We start from the raw sequence: 18444 nt of genomic DNA, 5'->3' as shown, positions 1-18444 counted from the left end.
CTATAGTAATTTGGAACACTCTTTCAAATGAATGGAAATAGTTTTAATTTCATCATCTGAAAATTGTCTATTCATATCCTTTGACCATTTATCAATTGGAGAATGGCTTGATTTCTTATAAATTAAAGTCAATTCTCTGTATATTTTGGAGATGAGGCCTTTATCAGAACCTTTAACTGTAAAAATGTTTTCCCAATTTGTTACTTCCTTTCTAATCTTGTTTGCATTAGTTTTGTTTATGCAGAAACTTTTTAATTTGGTGTAATCAAAATGTTCTATTTTGTGATCAATAATGGTCTCTAGTTCTCCCTTGGACACAAACTCCTTCCTCCTCCACAAGTCCGAGAGGTAAACCACCCCATGTTTCTCCAATTTATTTATGATTTCATTCTTTATGCCTAAATCTTGGACCCATTTTGATCTTATCTTAGTATGTGGTGTTAAATGTGGGTCCATGCCTAGTTTCTGCCATACTAATTTCCAGTTTTCCCAGCAGTTTTTGTCAAATAATGAATTCTTATCCCAAAATTTGGGATCTTTGGGTTTGTCAAACACTAGATTGGTATTTTTATTCACTATCTTGTCCTGTGAACCTAACCTATGCCACTGATCAATTATTCTATTTCTTAGCCAATACCAAATGGTTTTAAAGGTGACTGTTGCTTTATAATATAGTTCTAGATCAGGTACAGCTAGATCACCTTCATTTAATTTTTTTTTTTCATTACTTCCCTTGAAATTCTCGACTTTTTGTTGTTCCATATGAATTCTGGTGTTATTTTTTTAGGTTATTAAAATAGTTTCTTGGGAGTCTGATTGGTATAGCACTAAATAAATAGATTAGTTTAGGGAGTATTGTCATCTTGATTATATTTGCTCGGCCTATCCAAGAGCACTGAATGTCTTTCCAATTATTTAAATCTGACTTTATTTTTGTGGCAAGTGTTTTGTAATTTTGCTCACATAATTCCTGACTCTCCTTTGGTAGATATATTCCCAAATATTTTATACTATCGACTGTTATTTTGAATGGAATTTCTCTTTGTATCTCTTGCTGTTGGATTGTGTTGGTAATGTATAAAAATGCTGAAGATTTATGTGGGTTTATTTTGTATCCTGCAACTTTGCTAAAATTCTGAATTATTTCTAGTAGCTTTTTAGCAGAGTCTTTGGGGTTCTCTAAGTATACCATCATGTCATCTGCAAAGAGTGATAATTTGATTTCCTCATTTCCTACACTAATTCCTTGAATCTCTTTCTCGGCTCTTATTGCTGAGGCTAGAGTTTCTAGTACTATATTGAATAGTAATGGTGACAGTGGGCATCCTTGTTTCACTCCTGATCTTACGGGGAAAGGTTCTAGTTTATCGCCATTACATATGATGTTTACTGAAGGTTTTAAATATGTGCTCGTTATTATTTTAAGGAATAGTCCATTTATTCCTATACTCTCAAGCGTTTTTAGTAAGAATGGATGTTGGATTTTATCAAATGCTTTTTCTGCATCTATTGAGATGCTCATATGGTTTTTAATAATTTGATTATTAATATGGTCATTATACTAATAGTTTTCCTAATATTAAACCAGCCCTGCATTCCTGGTATAAATCTCACTTGGTCAATCCTGGGGATGATTTTCTGAAGTCTTTTTGCTAATATCTTATTTAAGATTTTAGCATCAATATTCATTAAGGAAATTGGTCTATAGTTTTCTTTCTCAGTTTTCGATCTGCCTGGTTTAGGTATCACCTCAAACTTTTTAAATAGGGGGCCAGTTCACTGTCCCTCAGACTGTGGGAGGGCCGGACTATAGTAAAAACGAAAGCTCACACTCTGTCTCCACCCCTCAACCCATTTGCCATAATCCGGCAGGCCCATAAACGTCCTCAGCGGGCTGCATGTGGCGCAGGACGTAGTTTGAGAACCTGTGGTCTATATAGTGATCATCTTTATGAAACTCACCTATTCCCATCCATTTTGCTTCACTGATACCCAGATGTTGATGTTGCATCTTTCCATCTCCTGTTTGACTGCATCCAGCTTGCTTTGGCTTATCCATCTTACTGTATTCCAGGTTCACATTGAGAACTGGACATTGCTTTGGTTACCATAAGCATCTTCAGCTGAGCTTCCTTTTGGCCTTGGCCCAGCTGCCTCATTAGTACTGAAGCTACTTGCCATCGTCTTTTGCTCTTCCCCTGCATTGTACTGTATCCCTTCCGACATCAGGGGCTCATCTGTCATCTTTCATCATTTTACTACTATCCATGGGGTTTTCTTGGCAAAGATCCTGGCATGGCTTGCCATTTCCCGGTCCAGTGGATCACCTTTGTCAGAGTGACACTATGACCTGTCCATGTTGGGTTACCCTGCACCATATGGCTCATAGTTTCATATGGAAGCTTCTCTGCCATAATAAGACATTGATCCAGGAAGGAGGAGCACTTTCCTACCCCTTCTCTAATTTGATTCATGAAGTCATGCTGGAAAAGTAAGTTTTATTAGCCCCATTTTATAGATGAGCAAAAGGAAGTAATTTAACCCAAGCCTCATGACGTCTGGAAGAAAAGTGGAGCCTGACCAATCACTCTATTTCTGCTCCTCTTATTTTCCTCCTCTTCTTCTCATTGATTCTCCCTCTTCTCCCTTTCAACCCTGTGTTAGTCAATGAGTCAATGAACCAATAAAAGGCATTTTAAGCACCTATCAACCCATCACCAAGCATTTATAAAGTGCCTACTGTGTGTCAAGCACTGTGCTAGGTGTTGGAGATTCAGAAACTAAAAGTGAAATATTTCTGGCCTCAAGGTACTTCCATTCATCAATGACGACAGCAAAGGTACATAAAAATGGGTACAAACTAGATTAATAACAGATACTCATAAAGAGTAGAGAAGGAATAACTCGCAAATGGGCTGATTGAGTGATTATAGTAAAAATATGACATGAGAAAAGCTTCAAGGAAACTAGAGAGCTCAAGGGATGAAGAGGTGGAGGGAAGTGCTTGGATCTCAGGCACAGAGATGGGAAATGCCGTCTTACACAGGTGACTCCTGGGGCAATTTGCCCCCAACTAAGCAGCTGTGATTCTGGGATTCCTGAACTGTCTTGGAAAAAATTCTATTCACTCAAAGGTGAATTCTATTCTGGTTTTGATTCTTCCCAGCAGGGGGGAACTAGCAGCTGGGCGTGTGCTGGAGGGGCCCTATGTGGGGTGGAGTAAGTGAGGGTCCCATCCTAGAGTCGGAGAAAGAAAAAAGGAAACCTGGATGTAGCGACAGGTATTCCAAAGTGGATTTCAAAGCTTGAAGAGGAAAGATAAGGATCTCATGGACTAAAAACACTTTAGGGAAAGCTAGCCCAGGATGGGTGAGAGATGCTCAATAATAATTGCTTTCATTACTATAGCCCTTTAAAGTTTTCAGAGCTTTTTATTTTGATCATCTCATTTGATCCTCACAAAAGATGAGTGAGGTAGGGGCTAGTCTTACCTCCATTTTCCAAGAAACTGAGGCTGAGCAAAACTTGTGACTTGTCCGAGTCAGTGAATGTCTGAGGCAGCACTCTCTAATTGCCCTTGATGAACGCTCATCACCAGGCCAGGTGAACCACATCTTCTGAATGCTTTGAGAAGACCTGAGTGCTGGGATGTCCACAGTATCTGAAAGATCCTGGAAGACATCAATGGGGCCCCAAGACTGCAGAAGGACAAATGTCCAAATTCTCAAAAAAGGGAAGTGATTTAAGACTTCAGTTTCTGAGGAAATTGATGAACACATTCAAGAGATGGTTGGTGAAAATCTAGCCAGTGAAGGGCTAAGTCCTAAGGGCCAGCCTGTTTTCATCAAGAAAGCAAGTCTTTTGGCAGAATTATGAAAATTGTAGGTGAGAAAATGCTGTTTATCTTGAATTTATCTAAATTTTTTAAAGCTTTGGGAAAATATGGAGAGACAAGAACAGTATGAGATTGATGGTTGTCTGGATGGTTGAACTCAAAAAGTTGTTATTCATGGTTTCACATCACTAGGACACAAAGTCTTTGGGGGAGAACCGCAGGGGTCTATGCTTGCTCTGTGCTAGTTTAAGATTTCTCTCAATGACTTGAATAAAGCCAGAGTTGATATGCTCATTAAATTCTCAATTATCTAAAGCTAGAAGGTGTCACAAACATACTGGATAATAAGAGTCCAAATTTGAAGAAATTTGAGTCAAAGCATAGTCTATATTGAAGATGAAATTCAATAGGGAACAAAAAATTCAGCTTTGTGCATTCAAGATAAAGAAGCAGCAATTGTTCTGAAAAAGATGTGAGGATTTTAGTGGATCCCAAGATCAATGATGTGGCATCTAGATAAGCTTGGGAGATCTAGGATTGCTTTGAGAGACAGGGCTTCCTAGCATATTGTTCTCTATTGTCCTCTGCTCTGGTAGTGCACACTGGGAGGACTGTGTCCCATTCTGGGTGCTCTGGTTTAAGGAGAACAGAGACAAGCTGGACGCTGACCAGAGTAGGGCAGTTGGGATTAAGATAAAGTAGTTTAAGCTCACGTCATAGGAGATTTGATTGAAAGAAGAAAATAAGGGCAACATGAGAGCCGTCTTTTAAGTACTGGCTGTAATGTGGAGAAGGGAATCAATTTGTTCTTTACAGCCTGAGAGAGTGGAACCAGGAAAAATGGGAGAGGTTAACAAAGAATCCGCTTTAAACTTGATGTCCAGAAGGAAGACAACAGGGCTGGAAAGCTTTGTGCCTAGGAATTTGGTTGAGAAGGGGAAGAAAGATAGGAGAGGAAATGAAGGAAGGAAGGAAAAGAAAGAAAGAGGAAGGAAGGAAGGAAGAGAGAGAGGAAGAAAGAAGGAAGGATTGGAAAGAAAAAGTAAAGAGAAAAGAATAGGAAAGAAAAAATAAAGGGTAAAGAAGAATGAGAGAAAAATAAAGAGTAAAGAATGGAAAAGAAAAAGAAAGAGAAAGAAAGGAAAAAAGGGAAGGGAAGAAGGGAGGAAGGAAGGCTTTAGGAAATGATTAGATATAGGCAAAGTTGTTTAAGACTGGGAAATGCTTGAATCTATCTATAGGCAGTCTAGGAGATTAGGGAGAATGGAGTTGGAATGAATAACAGGGTAGCCTGGTGGAATAGATGGGTAAAAGCTGAGAGGGGAAAGAGTGTATTGGGATTGGTCAACAGGATTGAAATTAACAGTATCAGATCTTGCCTTTGGCCAATGACAAAGAGGAGGTCCGAGAATGGCCTGGGATGAAAGGCTCCTTGTCCACTTGCCATGACGAGTCCAGGGCTTTCTCCTCCTGATGCTCTCTTCTCGCTTGTCCTCAGGGGCTGCTCCAGTTTGAGGACACCATGTGTGCAGGTAAGCTGGCCCTCTGGGAAGGAGGCACCTAGGTCCTGGGAAGGAGGAGGGGTGTCTGATCTGACTGGAGCAGTCTTGGGCCGGCCCCAGATTTCCCCGCCACATGTAGACATAGAGTTGAGGGTCACGTTGTCAAAAACGAAGCAGAAACTAATGGTGTGGCCACTCACAAGTGCTTGCTGGAGCGTGTCTCTGGCTTGTTACTTAGACTCTCTTTGTGTGCTCCCATAGCCTCCAGAACTTCGAATTGCTCGGCGGTTAGAACCCTGTCAATCTGAGGAAGCACAAGGGCTTGGGGAGACCCCCCCCTCTCCTCCCAGGCTTGGTGCTCACCTTAAGGTTATGGAGAAGGGCTCCCCATTCCCCTTCTGCTTTTCCTGCCTTGTCCATGAGCTGGTTAGAAATATGGTCCTCTTTGTGAGGTACCCACCTAATCGTTTTGGAAAAAAATGAATGTTGTATTGATGTTCTTTCCCCTCCCCCATTGTTGTCACTTCCCAATAACTCTTCAACGCCCACTGCCCGTCACCCCACAAGAACCCTCCTTTGGCACAGAGAAGTTTGTGGAACACGAGTACCCGTTGGGTAGAGCAGGTGAAATGTTCTGTGGCTTTCTGTCCTCAGGGCCCCTCCTCCAGCCCCTCTTTGGCCCAGAGGGGCAGGGTGCCCATAGTCTTGACCTTTCTCTTCTTCCAGGGGTGCTGCAGAGTGCTGGACAGACGGCTCTTGAAGGGAAGAAGGGGACAGGAGCTTTTAGAACCCCACGGATCAGGCATGGACCTGAATCCAGCCAGCAGCTCAGACCTCAGTAAGAGTGCTAACATGACCCCCGGGCCCAACATGGGCCTTTCCCCAACCCTGGGCATAACAGCCCTGAGTCTCGGCATGGAGAGACTGACTCCCAATGAGGACGAGGGGCCCAGGCTGGCCCTGAGCGTGGCCCTGGCTCTGGCTCCAGCTCCGGTGGGGAGCGACTCCGAGACCCCGACCTCAGAGAACAGCTCTCGCCTCAGCTCAGAGCCAGATGCTGCTCTGACCTCCACCACGTTCCAGATCCCCACCTCCAGCAAGGCCGTCAGCGTGGAGTCAAGTGGAGCCTCCGTTTATGGCTCCAGTATCATCCCGGCCCCAACCCTGGCCCCCCGCATGGTCCTTGTGTCAGGTTTAAATGACCTGAGTGATCCTGGATCCGATCAGCCTTCCCATATCCCCATTGCCCCACCCCCCAGCCCCAACCTTCTCCCAGGCGAAGAGGCCAAAAAACCCAGTCCCAGTTCCACCCTGCCTCTCGCACCAACTCTCTCCTCCACCCACCTTGTGAATAAAAGTCCCAGCACCCACAGAACCTTGGACCTAAATTCCAATAGCACCTCCAAGTCTGGCTCAGCCAGGGTCCAGACAGCCAAGCTGAGCCCAAGCCAGAGCCTGAACACTGGACAAGCCTTGAGTATGAATTTTGACACTAGCCCCCTGATTGGCTCTCCTGATGCTCATCTAATGAGCCCCGACTTAATCGTGAGTCCCACGGTCCCAAGGAATCTGGGCTTGGAAAATTCCTCCAGGCCGAACTCCAACTTGGTCCTCTGGCCCTTCTCCAACACGATCCCCAGTCCTGGCTCCCAGAGGTCCCTGGGGATGGGGGCAGATAATACCTCCAGGTCCAGCTCCAGCACCGCCCTGTCCCCAGCCTCAAGTCCGAGCTCCGGGAAGACCAGGAACATGGAAATGGGCAACTCCAATGGGACCCTGAGTTTTGCCCCAGACGACAAAACCCTTTCAGACTCCAATGTCGACAGACCCAACTCGCTCATGGCCCTCGCGCCCATCACCTGCATGTCCCTGGTGGTCGACACCAGACAGGAAAAAAGGGCCGACGCGGGCTGCATCCTGACGGATGCTTCCTGCGTGACTCTGACGAGCAGCCAAGACGAACTGGAGGACTTCCGAATGCCCACGGGGTGTGACAGCAGGACAGCGGAATTCAAGAGGAAGATGGAAACCAGTTCGTCCAGGACGTTCCAAACCCTGCGGAAGGCCAGCTCGGACGACAACTCCATCTATCAGACCATACCTGACGGTATGCCTTTGCACTGGGATCTCGGTACTAGGCTCTAACTCCACAGGAAGGACCTCTGGGGTCACCTGGTCCTACTCTCTGATTTTGCATGTGGGTAAACTGAGTCCCAGAGAAATGAAGGGAATTAACCCACATCATGGGTGTCCATAGTGTCAAAGTTAGCTCCTCTGACTCTGAATTCAACATTCTTTCCCCTGAATCCATGGGGAACCATGGGAACCCGGGTTCAAGTCTTGGCTCTCCCATCAAATCTTTCTGAGGCCATGGACAAGTCACATCTCCCTCTCAAAGCCTCAGTTTCCTCCCCTATGAAATTTCCTCCCCAGAAATACTGGCTCCACATTATCCTACCCAAGTCCTCCCACTCCCACTACCCTGCTGATCTGAAATCTTTGCCTTGATTGGCAAAGCATAGGGGAGTGAGGAACAATCCTGTACAGTGGGAGGGGAGGAAAGAGGGAAGAAAAGGATAGCAGGAAGAGAGGGAGGGAAACAGGGGGGAAGGAAGAGAGAAGAGGGAAGAAGGGAGGGAAGGAGAGAAACAGAGAGACAAAGAGACAAAGACAGAGAAATATAGAAAGACAGAGAGACAGAGACAGACTCGGAGAATACTGGATTGCCTCATTGCCACAAATCCAGGATAGCTCATGAAAAGGAGCCGTGTTGTTGGGGAACCAGCATGGAGTTGGGCAAAACAAGTTAGGCTCTTCTCCCTTTCTTTTCCTGACAGTTCCTGGACTAGCAGATAAGGGCAGGGGCCCCTTGGCAGAGTGGACTTTCTTGGACTTGGACAAAGCACAGGACAGTCCTGCTGTCTTTGTGGACAAATAGACCGAAACAGGCTGCTTGGGGATAGAGTTGGGAAGATAGTGAACCTGGCAACAACTGTGTTGCAGGAGGAGTAATTGACCCAAATCAACCCTCCTCTCCCCACCATCACTGGCACTCAACATCTCCCCCAGCCACAAATTACGCTCGCTCCCAACTCTGGGCCTGCTGCTTTATTCCTTAATCTTTTTATCTCGTGCCGAGACCACTGGGGGGCTCAAAAGCTATAACAGATAGTTATATCTGATAACTGATAAAATCAGATATCTACAGATGCTGCCGCTGGTCATTATGGTCCCCAATCCAGAGATTGTCGGTCCCCCAAATGCTCACATCCATGGAAGGACACTGGGAGCCAGAGCCGTATGTGGTTTTGAGAGTGTTTTAAAAGATCAGCACTGTACATACCCTCCTTTCCCCCCCCCCGCCCCTGCCCACATCCACCCATTGACTGATGGTTTCACATGCATCTCTATAGGCCAAGTTTTGCTTCCACCAAACATCCCCTCCTTAGCATCAGAGCACATCCTGAACCTTTCTTATATCCCAAAGGAATAATGAATGATTTTTATTTTTATTATTATTATTATTAATTAATTAATTTATTTATTTATTTTGCTGAGGCAATTGGGGTTAAGTGACTTGCCCAGGGTCACACAGCTAGTAACTATTAAGTGTCTGAGGCCGGATATGAACTCAGGTCCTGACTTCAGGGCCAGTTCTCTATCCACTGAGCCATCTAGCTACCTCCTGGTGAATGATTTCTGATGAGATATGGGGATTAATTTGGATTCACAGTTGTCTGCCTTCTTTTGATGTTCTCATACTTTGTTTTTAAAGGCCCAGTGAGGGAGAATGGTTTTCCCATGGCCATACGAGCAGGTTCTAGGCTTCAGACCTTGTGTATGGAGATCACACACAGCTGGAGGCATGAGACTTGCCCCATCAAGACATTAGGTTTTACCCTGGCAGCAAGTCGTGAGAATGTTCCACACCAGGTTCATTCACATCATTATAATTGGTACCTTGACTTTATCTGCTTGGATTTGCACTAAGCAACTAATTCCTTTGTACCTGGCACATTTCTTTATATTCCCTTCACAGCTGAAGAACGTCTGCTTGGCTTAGCTCTCTCATCTAGCTAGACCAGAGGGAGCACTAACAAGGATACAAAGAAATAACCACCTGTATTTCTGCAGAGCTTTAAGATTTGCAAAAATACTTGGTTCCTGTCAGTCCTGGGAAGCAGAGCATGGAAGCTAATGAGGAAACTGAGGAATGAGGAAGCTTCTCTGAGGGGAAGCGCAGTAGTGACTTGCTCAGTCTAGAACAGTGTAGAACTTAACACAGAGTAGAGCCCCTAAGTGTAGAGGGCTGAAGCTCTGAATCAGGCCACAGAGCACATAAGGCTCCCTGTTCGAAGTGAGACGATGGCTCTATTCGTATATATTTGGATGATGGCTCTCCTCGCCATTGGTGCTTACTGAATGTTTGGCAGTAAGATAATCATAGGCAAGGATTGGGGGGGATGGGGAGAAGTGAGAGGCACTTGGCAGCAGGACGAGGAGGAGAGAGGCTGGAGACTCGGGACTCCAGAATCCAGGATACATCTTTGGGAAGCCTCGTGGCAGCTTGCTGCCTCCTTCACTTCTCCCCCTAAAGACCAAGGACTTTGATCCTGACTCTGGCTGACCCCGAGGCTCTCCAGGGAGCTAACCCATACTTTACACCTAAGTCCAGGGCTCGATGCACTACATTACAGCTCTTACATTTCCCATCTGGAAAAACCAGGGACAGCAAATCATGTAATCATGTTGTCATGCCAGGTTCACAAAAGCACAAGCCTTTTCCTTCCTTTTATCTGAGTCATTTTCCACTCTGTCTCCAAGAAGAGAATAATTTCCCCACTCCAGCCCAGTTGAGTTTGAAATTTCAGGGGTTACCAGTGCCCTTGGTTTTTTCCTTAGTTGTTAAGTTGTGGGTTGTCTTCCAAAGTGGAACAAATCCAACCTTACACCAAGACAGGTATGTGTCTGTGTGTTTGGATGTGTGTTCATAAATAGAAAACTTAATGCTTTCTCTGGAAGAAAGCTTTAGATTCACTCTGTACTGGAAGGACCTAGAAGAAATCATGGTCTCTGTCCTGGAGAAACTTATACACACACACACATATGTATATATATATTCTATATGATATATAACACATACATTATATATAAATCTATAATGTAATAGGGATGAGATAGTTACATGTAGAGGAAAGTAATTGTGTGATCAACCCATGGTATGAGTTTAGGAAAATCATTTCTCTGGACCTCTTTTTTCACCTGTAAATAAGGAAGTTAGGCTTTTAGCTCTAATACTTTGTATTTCATCTTCCAGCATTCTACAACATTCAATATTCAAAGGTCCCTTTCAGCTGACATTCAATGTTCTAAGGTGCTTCCTATCTTTGACATTTATGTTAAAAATCCTAAGTTTTTCTGTTCTAAGGTTTCTCCCAACTCTGACATCCCCTGTACTAAGTCCCCTCCCAGCTCTAACATTCCTTGTTCAAGGCCCCTCCCAGCCCTGACATTCCCTGTTCTAAGCTTCCTCCCAGATCTGACATCCTGAGATTCTATGATACTCTGACTTCACAACACTCATGCAGAGATTCAAAATGAAGCTCCATCGACAAATCAACAACATGGGATTTCCCAAGCCTAGACATATTCCTGGTCCCTCAGGAACTGGCCGTCATCCCTCTGCTTCCTAGTCTGCTTCCTGGGACCTCTCTAGCAGAGGCAAGGGACTGTATGAACAGCCTGTGTCCCCCTCGCTCCCACCCCTTCTTCCCCACCCCCACATTTCTTTCCCTCCTAGGAAGTGATGGGAAGAACTTAACCCTTCTTCTTCTTTCCCATTCTTTGAACTGGTGACGTCCAGATATCTATGATGAGGTCACTTCGAGCCTCCCTGAGAAGGAGAAGGAGTCGAGAAAGAACCGCAGATATTCAGCGCAAGTATGATAAGCACGCCATCTCGGCTTTCAGCCAGTCCCTGATAAAAATGTTGAGCAGTAGGACCAAGGACAGATCCCTCTAGACATGGGCCTCCAGGCTGCTTTCAATCTATAAATGGCTCCTTTTTGGATTTCACCAGTGAGACCCTGAGGACCCTGGCTCCCTGCTCTATCTGTCTGTACCCTTCTAGAAACATGAATCCTCCCTGCTCAGTGATCCAGACGGGGCCCTATCTACATATTCTTGGAGGGGGTCTTTCACGGGGTTTGTAAATCAGATCTAGCCTCCCAGGAGACCTTGGGATTTGGAGCAGCATCCCACTGGACCTGCCTTTCCCAGAAGTGATTCATCCCCTCATTCCTTTGTTCACTCATGCCTTTGCTGTGCTCCTGATGGATTTAAAACTCTTTAGCTGAGGCAGTGTGAGATATAGGATGTCATCAAAGAATCTTTGAATGATAGAATGAGGAGAAGCCTAGAATATGGAATGTTAGAGCCAGAAGGGACCTTAGAATATAGAACATTAAAGCTGGGAAATGACCTGAGAATACAGAACACAGGATGCTAGAACAGAGACTGTTAGAGCTAGAAGGGACCTCAGAATTGGAAAGGATCTTAGAGTACTGAACACAGAGTGCCAGAACAGAGACTGTTAGAGCTAGAAAGGACCTTAAAACATAGAATATTGAATTGGAAAGGACCTTAGAATATTAAACACAGAAAGTCAGAGCTGAAAGGGGCCTTAGAACACAGAACATTAGAGTTGGGAAAGGATCTTAGAATATAGAACACAGGATGCTAGAACAGAGACTGTTAGAGCTAGAAGAGACCTCAGAATTGGAAAGGATATTAGAATACAAAACACAGAGTGCCAGAACAGAGACCATTAGAGCTAGAAAGGACTTTATAACATAAAACATCAAAATTGGAAAGGATCTTAGAATACAGGACACAGGATGCTAGAACAGAGACTGTTAGAGCTAGAAAGGACCTTAAAACATAGAATATTGAATTGGAAAGGACCTTAGAATATTAAACACAGAAAGTCAGAGCTGAAAGGGGCCTTAGAACACAGAACATTAGAGTTGGGAAAGGATCTTAGAATATAGAACACAGGATGCTAGAACAGAGACTGTTAGAGCTAGAAGAGACCTCAGAATTGGAAAGGATATTAGAATACAAAACACAGAGTGCCAGAACAGAGACCATTAGAGCTAGAAAGGACTTTATAACATAAAACATCAAAATTGGAAAGGATCTTAGAATACAGGACACAGGATGCTAGAACAGAGACTGTTAGAGCTAGAAAGGACCTTAGAACATCAGAATTGGAAAGGACCTTAGAATACTGAACACAGAATCTTAAAGCATAGAATGTCAGACTTAGAAGGGACCTTAGAACATAGCATTGTAGAGGTAGAGAAGACTTCAGAATACAAGACACAAAATGCTAGAATATAGAATGTCAGAGCTAGAAGGGACTTAAGAACATAGAACATCAGAATTGGAAAGAATCATAAAGTGCTGAACACAGTGCTAGAACATAAACTGTTATAGCTAGAAAGGACCCTAGAACATAGAATATCAGAATTGGAAAGGACATTAGAATATTAAACACAAAGTCAGAGCTTAAAGAAACCTTAAAACATTAAAGTTGGGAAAGGGCCTTGGAATACAGAACACAGAATACTAGAACAGAGACTGTTAGAGCTAAAAAGGACCTTAGAATTGGAAAGGATCTTAGAATACTGAACACGGAATCTTAAAGCATAGAATGTCAGACTTAGAAGGAACCTTAAAACATAGCATGGTGGAGGTGGAGAGAACCTTAGAATAACACAGGACACAAAATGCTAGAACATAGAAGGTCAGAGCTGGAAGGGACTTTAGAACATAGAAAGTTAGGACTAGGGGAGTTTCAAAAGAACCTCCACTCCTATCCCTCAGTTTAAAGAGGAAGATACTAGGGCCCAGATTGGGAAAGCCCTTTAGTGAAGTCTTCAAGAAATTGGTTATCTGGATGTGAAGATGAGACATCCCTTAGCAAGCCCAGAACATCAGACCTTGGAGGGTCCTTGGAGATCATTTATTCTGAGTCTGACCTTGAGATTCCTGAGTGTTCAGTCCAGAGGTTCTCTGTTATCACTGCCTTCCATATGGACTTGTGCAAGCTAAGTCTGTGCTGAAGGCTAAAGAGAGGAGCACTGTGGGTGGGAGCTGGGGAGGAGGGGGCTCTATTTTGTCATATATTTGCCAGATCTCTGTTCCCATTCATAGCTGGGGCTCACCCTGTGGCCTTTTTCCTTTTGCCCTCTGGGAGGAAGAGAATAAGACCATCTCTGAGAGAAGCCAAGAGCACCTGGAGCTGGATGAAGACAAGAAAGAGCTGATAAGGAAGATGATGGTGCGAGAGCCTTGTGCTGGTCTGTGGGGCCTGGGGAAGGGAAGAGACGGCACTTAGAAGCTCACTCATCTGTCTGACCTGCTCTTTGTGGGACAAGGTCATAGAGACTGGGAACATTCTGGGAGGGGCCCAAGAAGAGGAGATGGCAGAGATGGGAGGGAGCTGAGAACAGGGGACTTTAGGGCTAGAAAGGAGCTTAGAACAAGGAATGACAGAGTTAGGAGGGAATTTAGAATAAGGAATGTCAGAGTTGGGAGGGGGCTTAGAACAACATATCAGAACTGAAAGGAGCCCTAGAACAGGAAATGTCAGAGCTTGAAAGAACCTTAGAACTTAGAATGTCAGAACCAGAAAAGTCCTAAGAATACAGATTTTCAGAGATAAAAATTATTTTGGAACCTAGAATCCTAACAATGATTAGGAGATGGAAAGGATCCTGTCCAAATTTGTAATTGTAGAATATTAGAAATAAAATGAATTTCCTTTACCCCTAAGGAGGTAGTAGATGTGACCTGTCAAATAGCCAGGGAACTTTCCCAGGATGCTCCGGAATGCAGAAGACCAGTAATTTACCAGTCCTGTAATCTTGGCCATTTGTTTCTTCTCATTCTCCTTATCTGTACCGTATTAGTGACAAGTGACATCTAGGTAGAACTTTTGGATTTACTTCACTATCGCCCTGCGAGTGGGGATGCCCCCACCGTCTTCTTCTATAAGTTTAGGAAACTGAGGTTCACGGTGGAAACGCCTTGCCCCAGATGGCACAGCTAGGGCATGCCGGAGCTGGAAGGCTCAGGCTGGCACTTCTCCAAGATTCCATGCCAGCCTTGCAAGGTTCCCAGACTCAGATGGTATGACTGGGTCTTAGTTTCCTCCTCTGAAAAGTGAGGAGGTCACAGTGAGATGATGTCCAAAGATTCTGACTGGATTTGCCATTGAAGGGTTCTACCATATTGGATTTTGAAGTCTCAAAGCAACAGTGGAAGGTCCCTGGTCTGGGAGTTACAGGAGAGCTGGCTCTGAATCTTCCCTCTGATGCTTAGTACACCCACAAGTCATTTGGCACCTCTGGGCCCACAGCCCTCATTGTGAGATGGGGGAGGGCGATTCCTGCGGGAGATCTGGGGACATGAGAGATAGATGGACCCATAGATATGTGGATCCATCTATGGAGATAGTCGGGATTAAGGAGGGCATTCAAGGCTCAGGAGGCATCGGGAAGTCCCACATGCTGGAGTTAGGGCTAAACGGGACCTCTGAGGTCGACAAGTCTGATCCCCTCATTTTACATATGGGAAAATCAAAGCCAGGAAAAGCTGAGTGACTTGCTCAAGAGTCAAGAAGCATTTGATTAAGTGCTTACTGTGCCTGTTGATCAGTCAATAAGCATTTATTAAGCACCTACTATGTCAGGCACTGTTATAAAGGCTGGAGATACAAAAAATAACCCCCATACCCCCAGTTCTCAAGGAGTTCAGGGTATAATGAAGGAAATAAGTACATATAGTCAAGTTACATTGAGGAAAATGGGAAATTGTCAACAATGAAATCTAGAATTAAGGGGGATGAGGAAGGGCTTCTTACCTTGTACTAGGTACTAGGATTAAGTGCCAGGAAGACAGATACCCAAGCAAAGAGAAGACAGTCCCTGCTCTACAGTTAGCATTTTAAGGAAGGAAGACACAATGGGAAAAGCCAGTGAGGAGCCAATGAAGGGACTCAGTTTCCTCATCTGTGAAATGGGGATAGTAATCACACCTACTTACTGGAATCACTGTGATGATTAAATGAGATAATGGATGTGAAACACTTTTTAAGCTTTAAAGGCTTTTTTTGTGGCAGTCACTTTTGGCTTGTTTTTGAGGCTGGAGACTATAGAAGATTTTAAAAGGGGGAATTTAGAGTAGGGAGGGCCAGCAGCAGTGGCCACCCAGTCCCGTCCCTCATTGTCTACATGCCCACTACATTGGGACCAAACAAATGGTCATCCTTCCCCCGCCCAGGCCTCTGCTTGAAGGCCTCCATGGATGGGGAGCTCACCACTCCCTGGGCCACCCACATCCCACTTTGGGATAGTTCTCATTGGTAGAAATTTTGTTCTCATACCAAGTTCTCCTTCTTTCCTCTGGGGCCAAACAGAGCAAAGCTAATCCCGCCATCTTGCCACAGTCTTTCAGACACCTGATGACATCTCTTTTGCCCTCCCCCCTCCCAAATTCCCTTAGCTGAGCTGTTAATTGTGGGTAGAGACTCTCCCCCTTTCCAGGGGCATAGATCAGATGATTTCAGACTACAGGGAGCCTGGAATGCCTGTCTGAATTTAGCTTGACATGATAGGCAATGTGAGGCAGTGATGCCTAATGAGTAGAGAGCTGGCACTGAAATCAGAAAACCTGGATTCAAATCCTACTCTGCCACCTGTTGGCCGTGTGACCCAAGGTGAGTCACTTGCAGCACTCTACCAAAAGCATCAAACTTGAGCCTTTAGGCCCCAGCAGCCACGAAATTCTGGCCATAAATTGCCACAAATTTCAGGGAAGGGGCTGATCTGACCAGTAGAGGGAGGCCAATGAGATCACAAGTGTTTTAAGCCCTACCACTATCTTACAGCAAGTAATAGGGAACCATTGATGATTCTTGAACACAGCTGGGGACTTGTCATCATTAAGAAACACCCTCACTGTCCCCTTCTTAAAAAGGGAAAGGTTGGGCTCTATGGCCTCCGAGGAGCCTCCCATTTCTGAATCTGATTCTGTTATCTCCTGCCTCCTCAGATTGGAGCTCTTTTCTTCATGACACCCCCCCCCCCCGCATTAAAGTCCCAATATAGAATTCAATGTATTGGCTTTATCCTGTCCCCTGTGCCTGTCACCCAGAGATCAGGCCTTGTGGGAGCGCTCAGAAGCCTTTGCACTGTCCAACAGTGGAACAGGTAGTAATTTGTCCATCCTTGAATGTATTCCGGCAGAGGGTGGATGGCTTCTTGGATATTGTAGAAGGGATTCCTGCTAGCTCCAGTGCCTTTTCTAACTAAGTCTCTGTAGTTCCATTGAGCCCTATATGGGTGAGATGGGGGTTCTGGAGGGAAAGAGGTCTCATTTGCTCTGTTCTTCCCTCCTCCAGAAGCAGATCCAGGACGAACCCACGGATAAGCTCTCCAATTCCAACCAGCAGCAGGCAATGTTAACCCTTGCCCAACTGAGGTATACGGATCTCCCCTCCTACGCGTCTCCCTGCTCTCCCTCTTCCTAAACCATTATTTTGTTCCAACTGGATCTCAGCCTGTGCTCCCCTCCTTTTCTGACCCAATTTTGCTGCTGCTAATAGCAGAACCGCTCCTGTCCCTGCTTCCTCCTATCCTCTGTAAACCTTGGTCCTCCATCAATCCTCCTAGGGTGAGGAAGGAAGGGTTAGTCCTATGATGAGAATCAAAAGTCTATACTGCCCCATATCCCACCATCAGCAGCGTTCCTAAGAACCTTGTGGAGACATACACATTCTAACTTGGTTAAGTCATTCATTCTTTTGTGCCTCAGAAGGGCGAGGAACCAGGTGTTCTGCTCCCAAACCGACCCATTCAGGAAGGGGTTCGGAGATGGGAAATAAAGCCCCAAATGCTGGACGATGTAGGGGCTGTATAGAGGATGGGGAGTTGGCTGAGGGTTTGTGACAGAGAGCTTGTATGAGCTACAGCTCTAAAGGTAGGCCGGAGCCAACCCGGAGGACCTTCTTGAAGGGAGAGAAGTTTAAATATCCAGAGAACACGCTACAGGAAGTCTTCTGCATCTCCTCTCAATTCCAGCACCTTCCCTATTAATTATTTCCTCTCTATCCTGTAGATAGCTTATTTGCACATTTGTTTGACTGTCGTCTCCGTAGAATGGAAGCTTCTTGAGGATGGGACTATCTTTTGCCTCTTTCTGTATCTAAGAGCTTAGCACAGTGCTTGGCACATAGTAGGTGCTTAATAAATGGCCATAAATTCATTGGTGTAATCTCCATGGCAGGCCCTGGGGAAGATAAACAGTTTAGCCAAGACTGGTTCTTTTTCCTCAGAGAGCTCTCGGGGTTGTGTCTCTAGTAAGCTGCCAAAGCAGACGGGGGATTAGTGCCAAGAAGGCTCAGCAGCTGATAGCATGGGAAGAGCTTTGGATCTGGAGAGCGGATGATTTTACTACTTGTGTGGCAGCTGGTGGGGATGCTGCTCTCTGGGTCCTTGTCATAAAAAACTCAACGGGTTGGAATACAACTGTAGAATTATTATTATTATTACTATTGCTGGAAGAGGAAAAAAAGTCACCATTTCTAACTTCTTCATTTTATAGATAAGGAGACGGTAAAAATAAATATTTAGTACCTACTGTCTATAAAGAACAAGCCTTTATTAAGCATCTACTGTATGACAAACACTGTACTAAATGCTTTACAAAAATGATCTCTCTTTTCCAATTTCCCTTGGGCACCTTGGATACTTGCTTTACCCTACTCCCACTGTAGCTCACATTTTCCTAACTCTATTTCCTAACTCTATATCCTAACTCTATATTCCTAACTTCTTTCTGCTGCTTCCATTATTTTAGAAGCTGCTTGAAGGCAGTCATCCCAAACCTAGCCCAAAGTTGGAGCTTTACCTACAGTAGGTGCCTAATGAATTTGTCACCAAACATTTATCAGGTTCACCAGGCACTGTGCTAAGTGTGGGATACAGGGAAAGGCCTCAAAGAGACCCTGTCCTCAAGGAGCTTCTGTTCTAAGGAGTAACA

General features: G+C 44.8%; 1 protein-coding gene across 2 annotated transcripts in view; it reads left to right on the top strand.

The window, feature by feature from the left end:
- MROH7 (maestro heat like repeat family member 7) overlaps positions 1–18444 on the top strand; it is a 69538-nt gene that overhangs the window by 6598 nt on the left and 44496 nt on the right. The window contains exons 1-6 of one of the 2 annotated variants that reach the window (XM_074265852.1): positions 3775–3885; positions 5334–5367; positions 6064–7444; positions 11201–11277; positions 13598–13681; positions 16805–16884. In XM_074265852.1, coding sequence (XP_074121953.1) covers positions 6142–7444; positions 11201–11277; positions 13598–13681; positions 16805–16884 — 1544 coding nt within the window. In that variant the 5' untranslated portion in view covers positions 3775–3885; positions 5334–5367; positions 6064–6141. Of the gene's footprint in view, positions 1–3774; positions 3886–5333; positions 5368–6063; positions 7445–11200; positions 11278–13597; positions 13682–16804; positions 16885–18444 lie in introns of those variants that run through there. The other variant, XM_074265851.1, reaches the window with a different exon arrangement.

Source organism: Sminthopsis crassicaudata, chromosome 4 (genome assembly GCF_048593235.1).
Source record: "Sminthopsis crassicaudata isolate SCR6 chromosome 4, ASM4859323v1, whole genome shotgun sequence".
Classification (NCBI taxonomy): domain Eukaryota; kingdom Metazoa; phylum Chordata; class Mammalia; order Dasyuromorphia; family Dasyuridae; genus Sminthopsis; species Sminthopsis crassicaudata.
The sequence above is the reverse complement of the archived record's forward strand: the minus strand, read 5'-3'. Positions and strand labels throughout refer to the sequence as shown.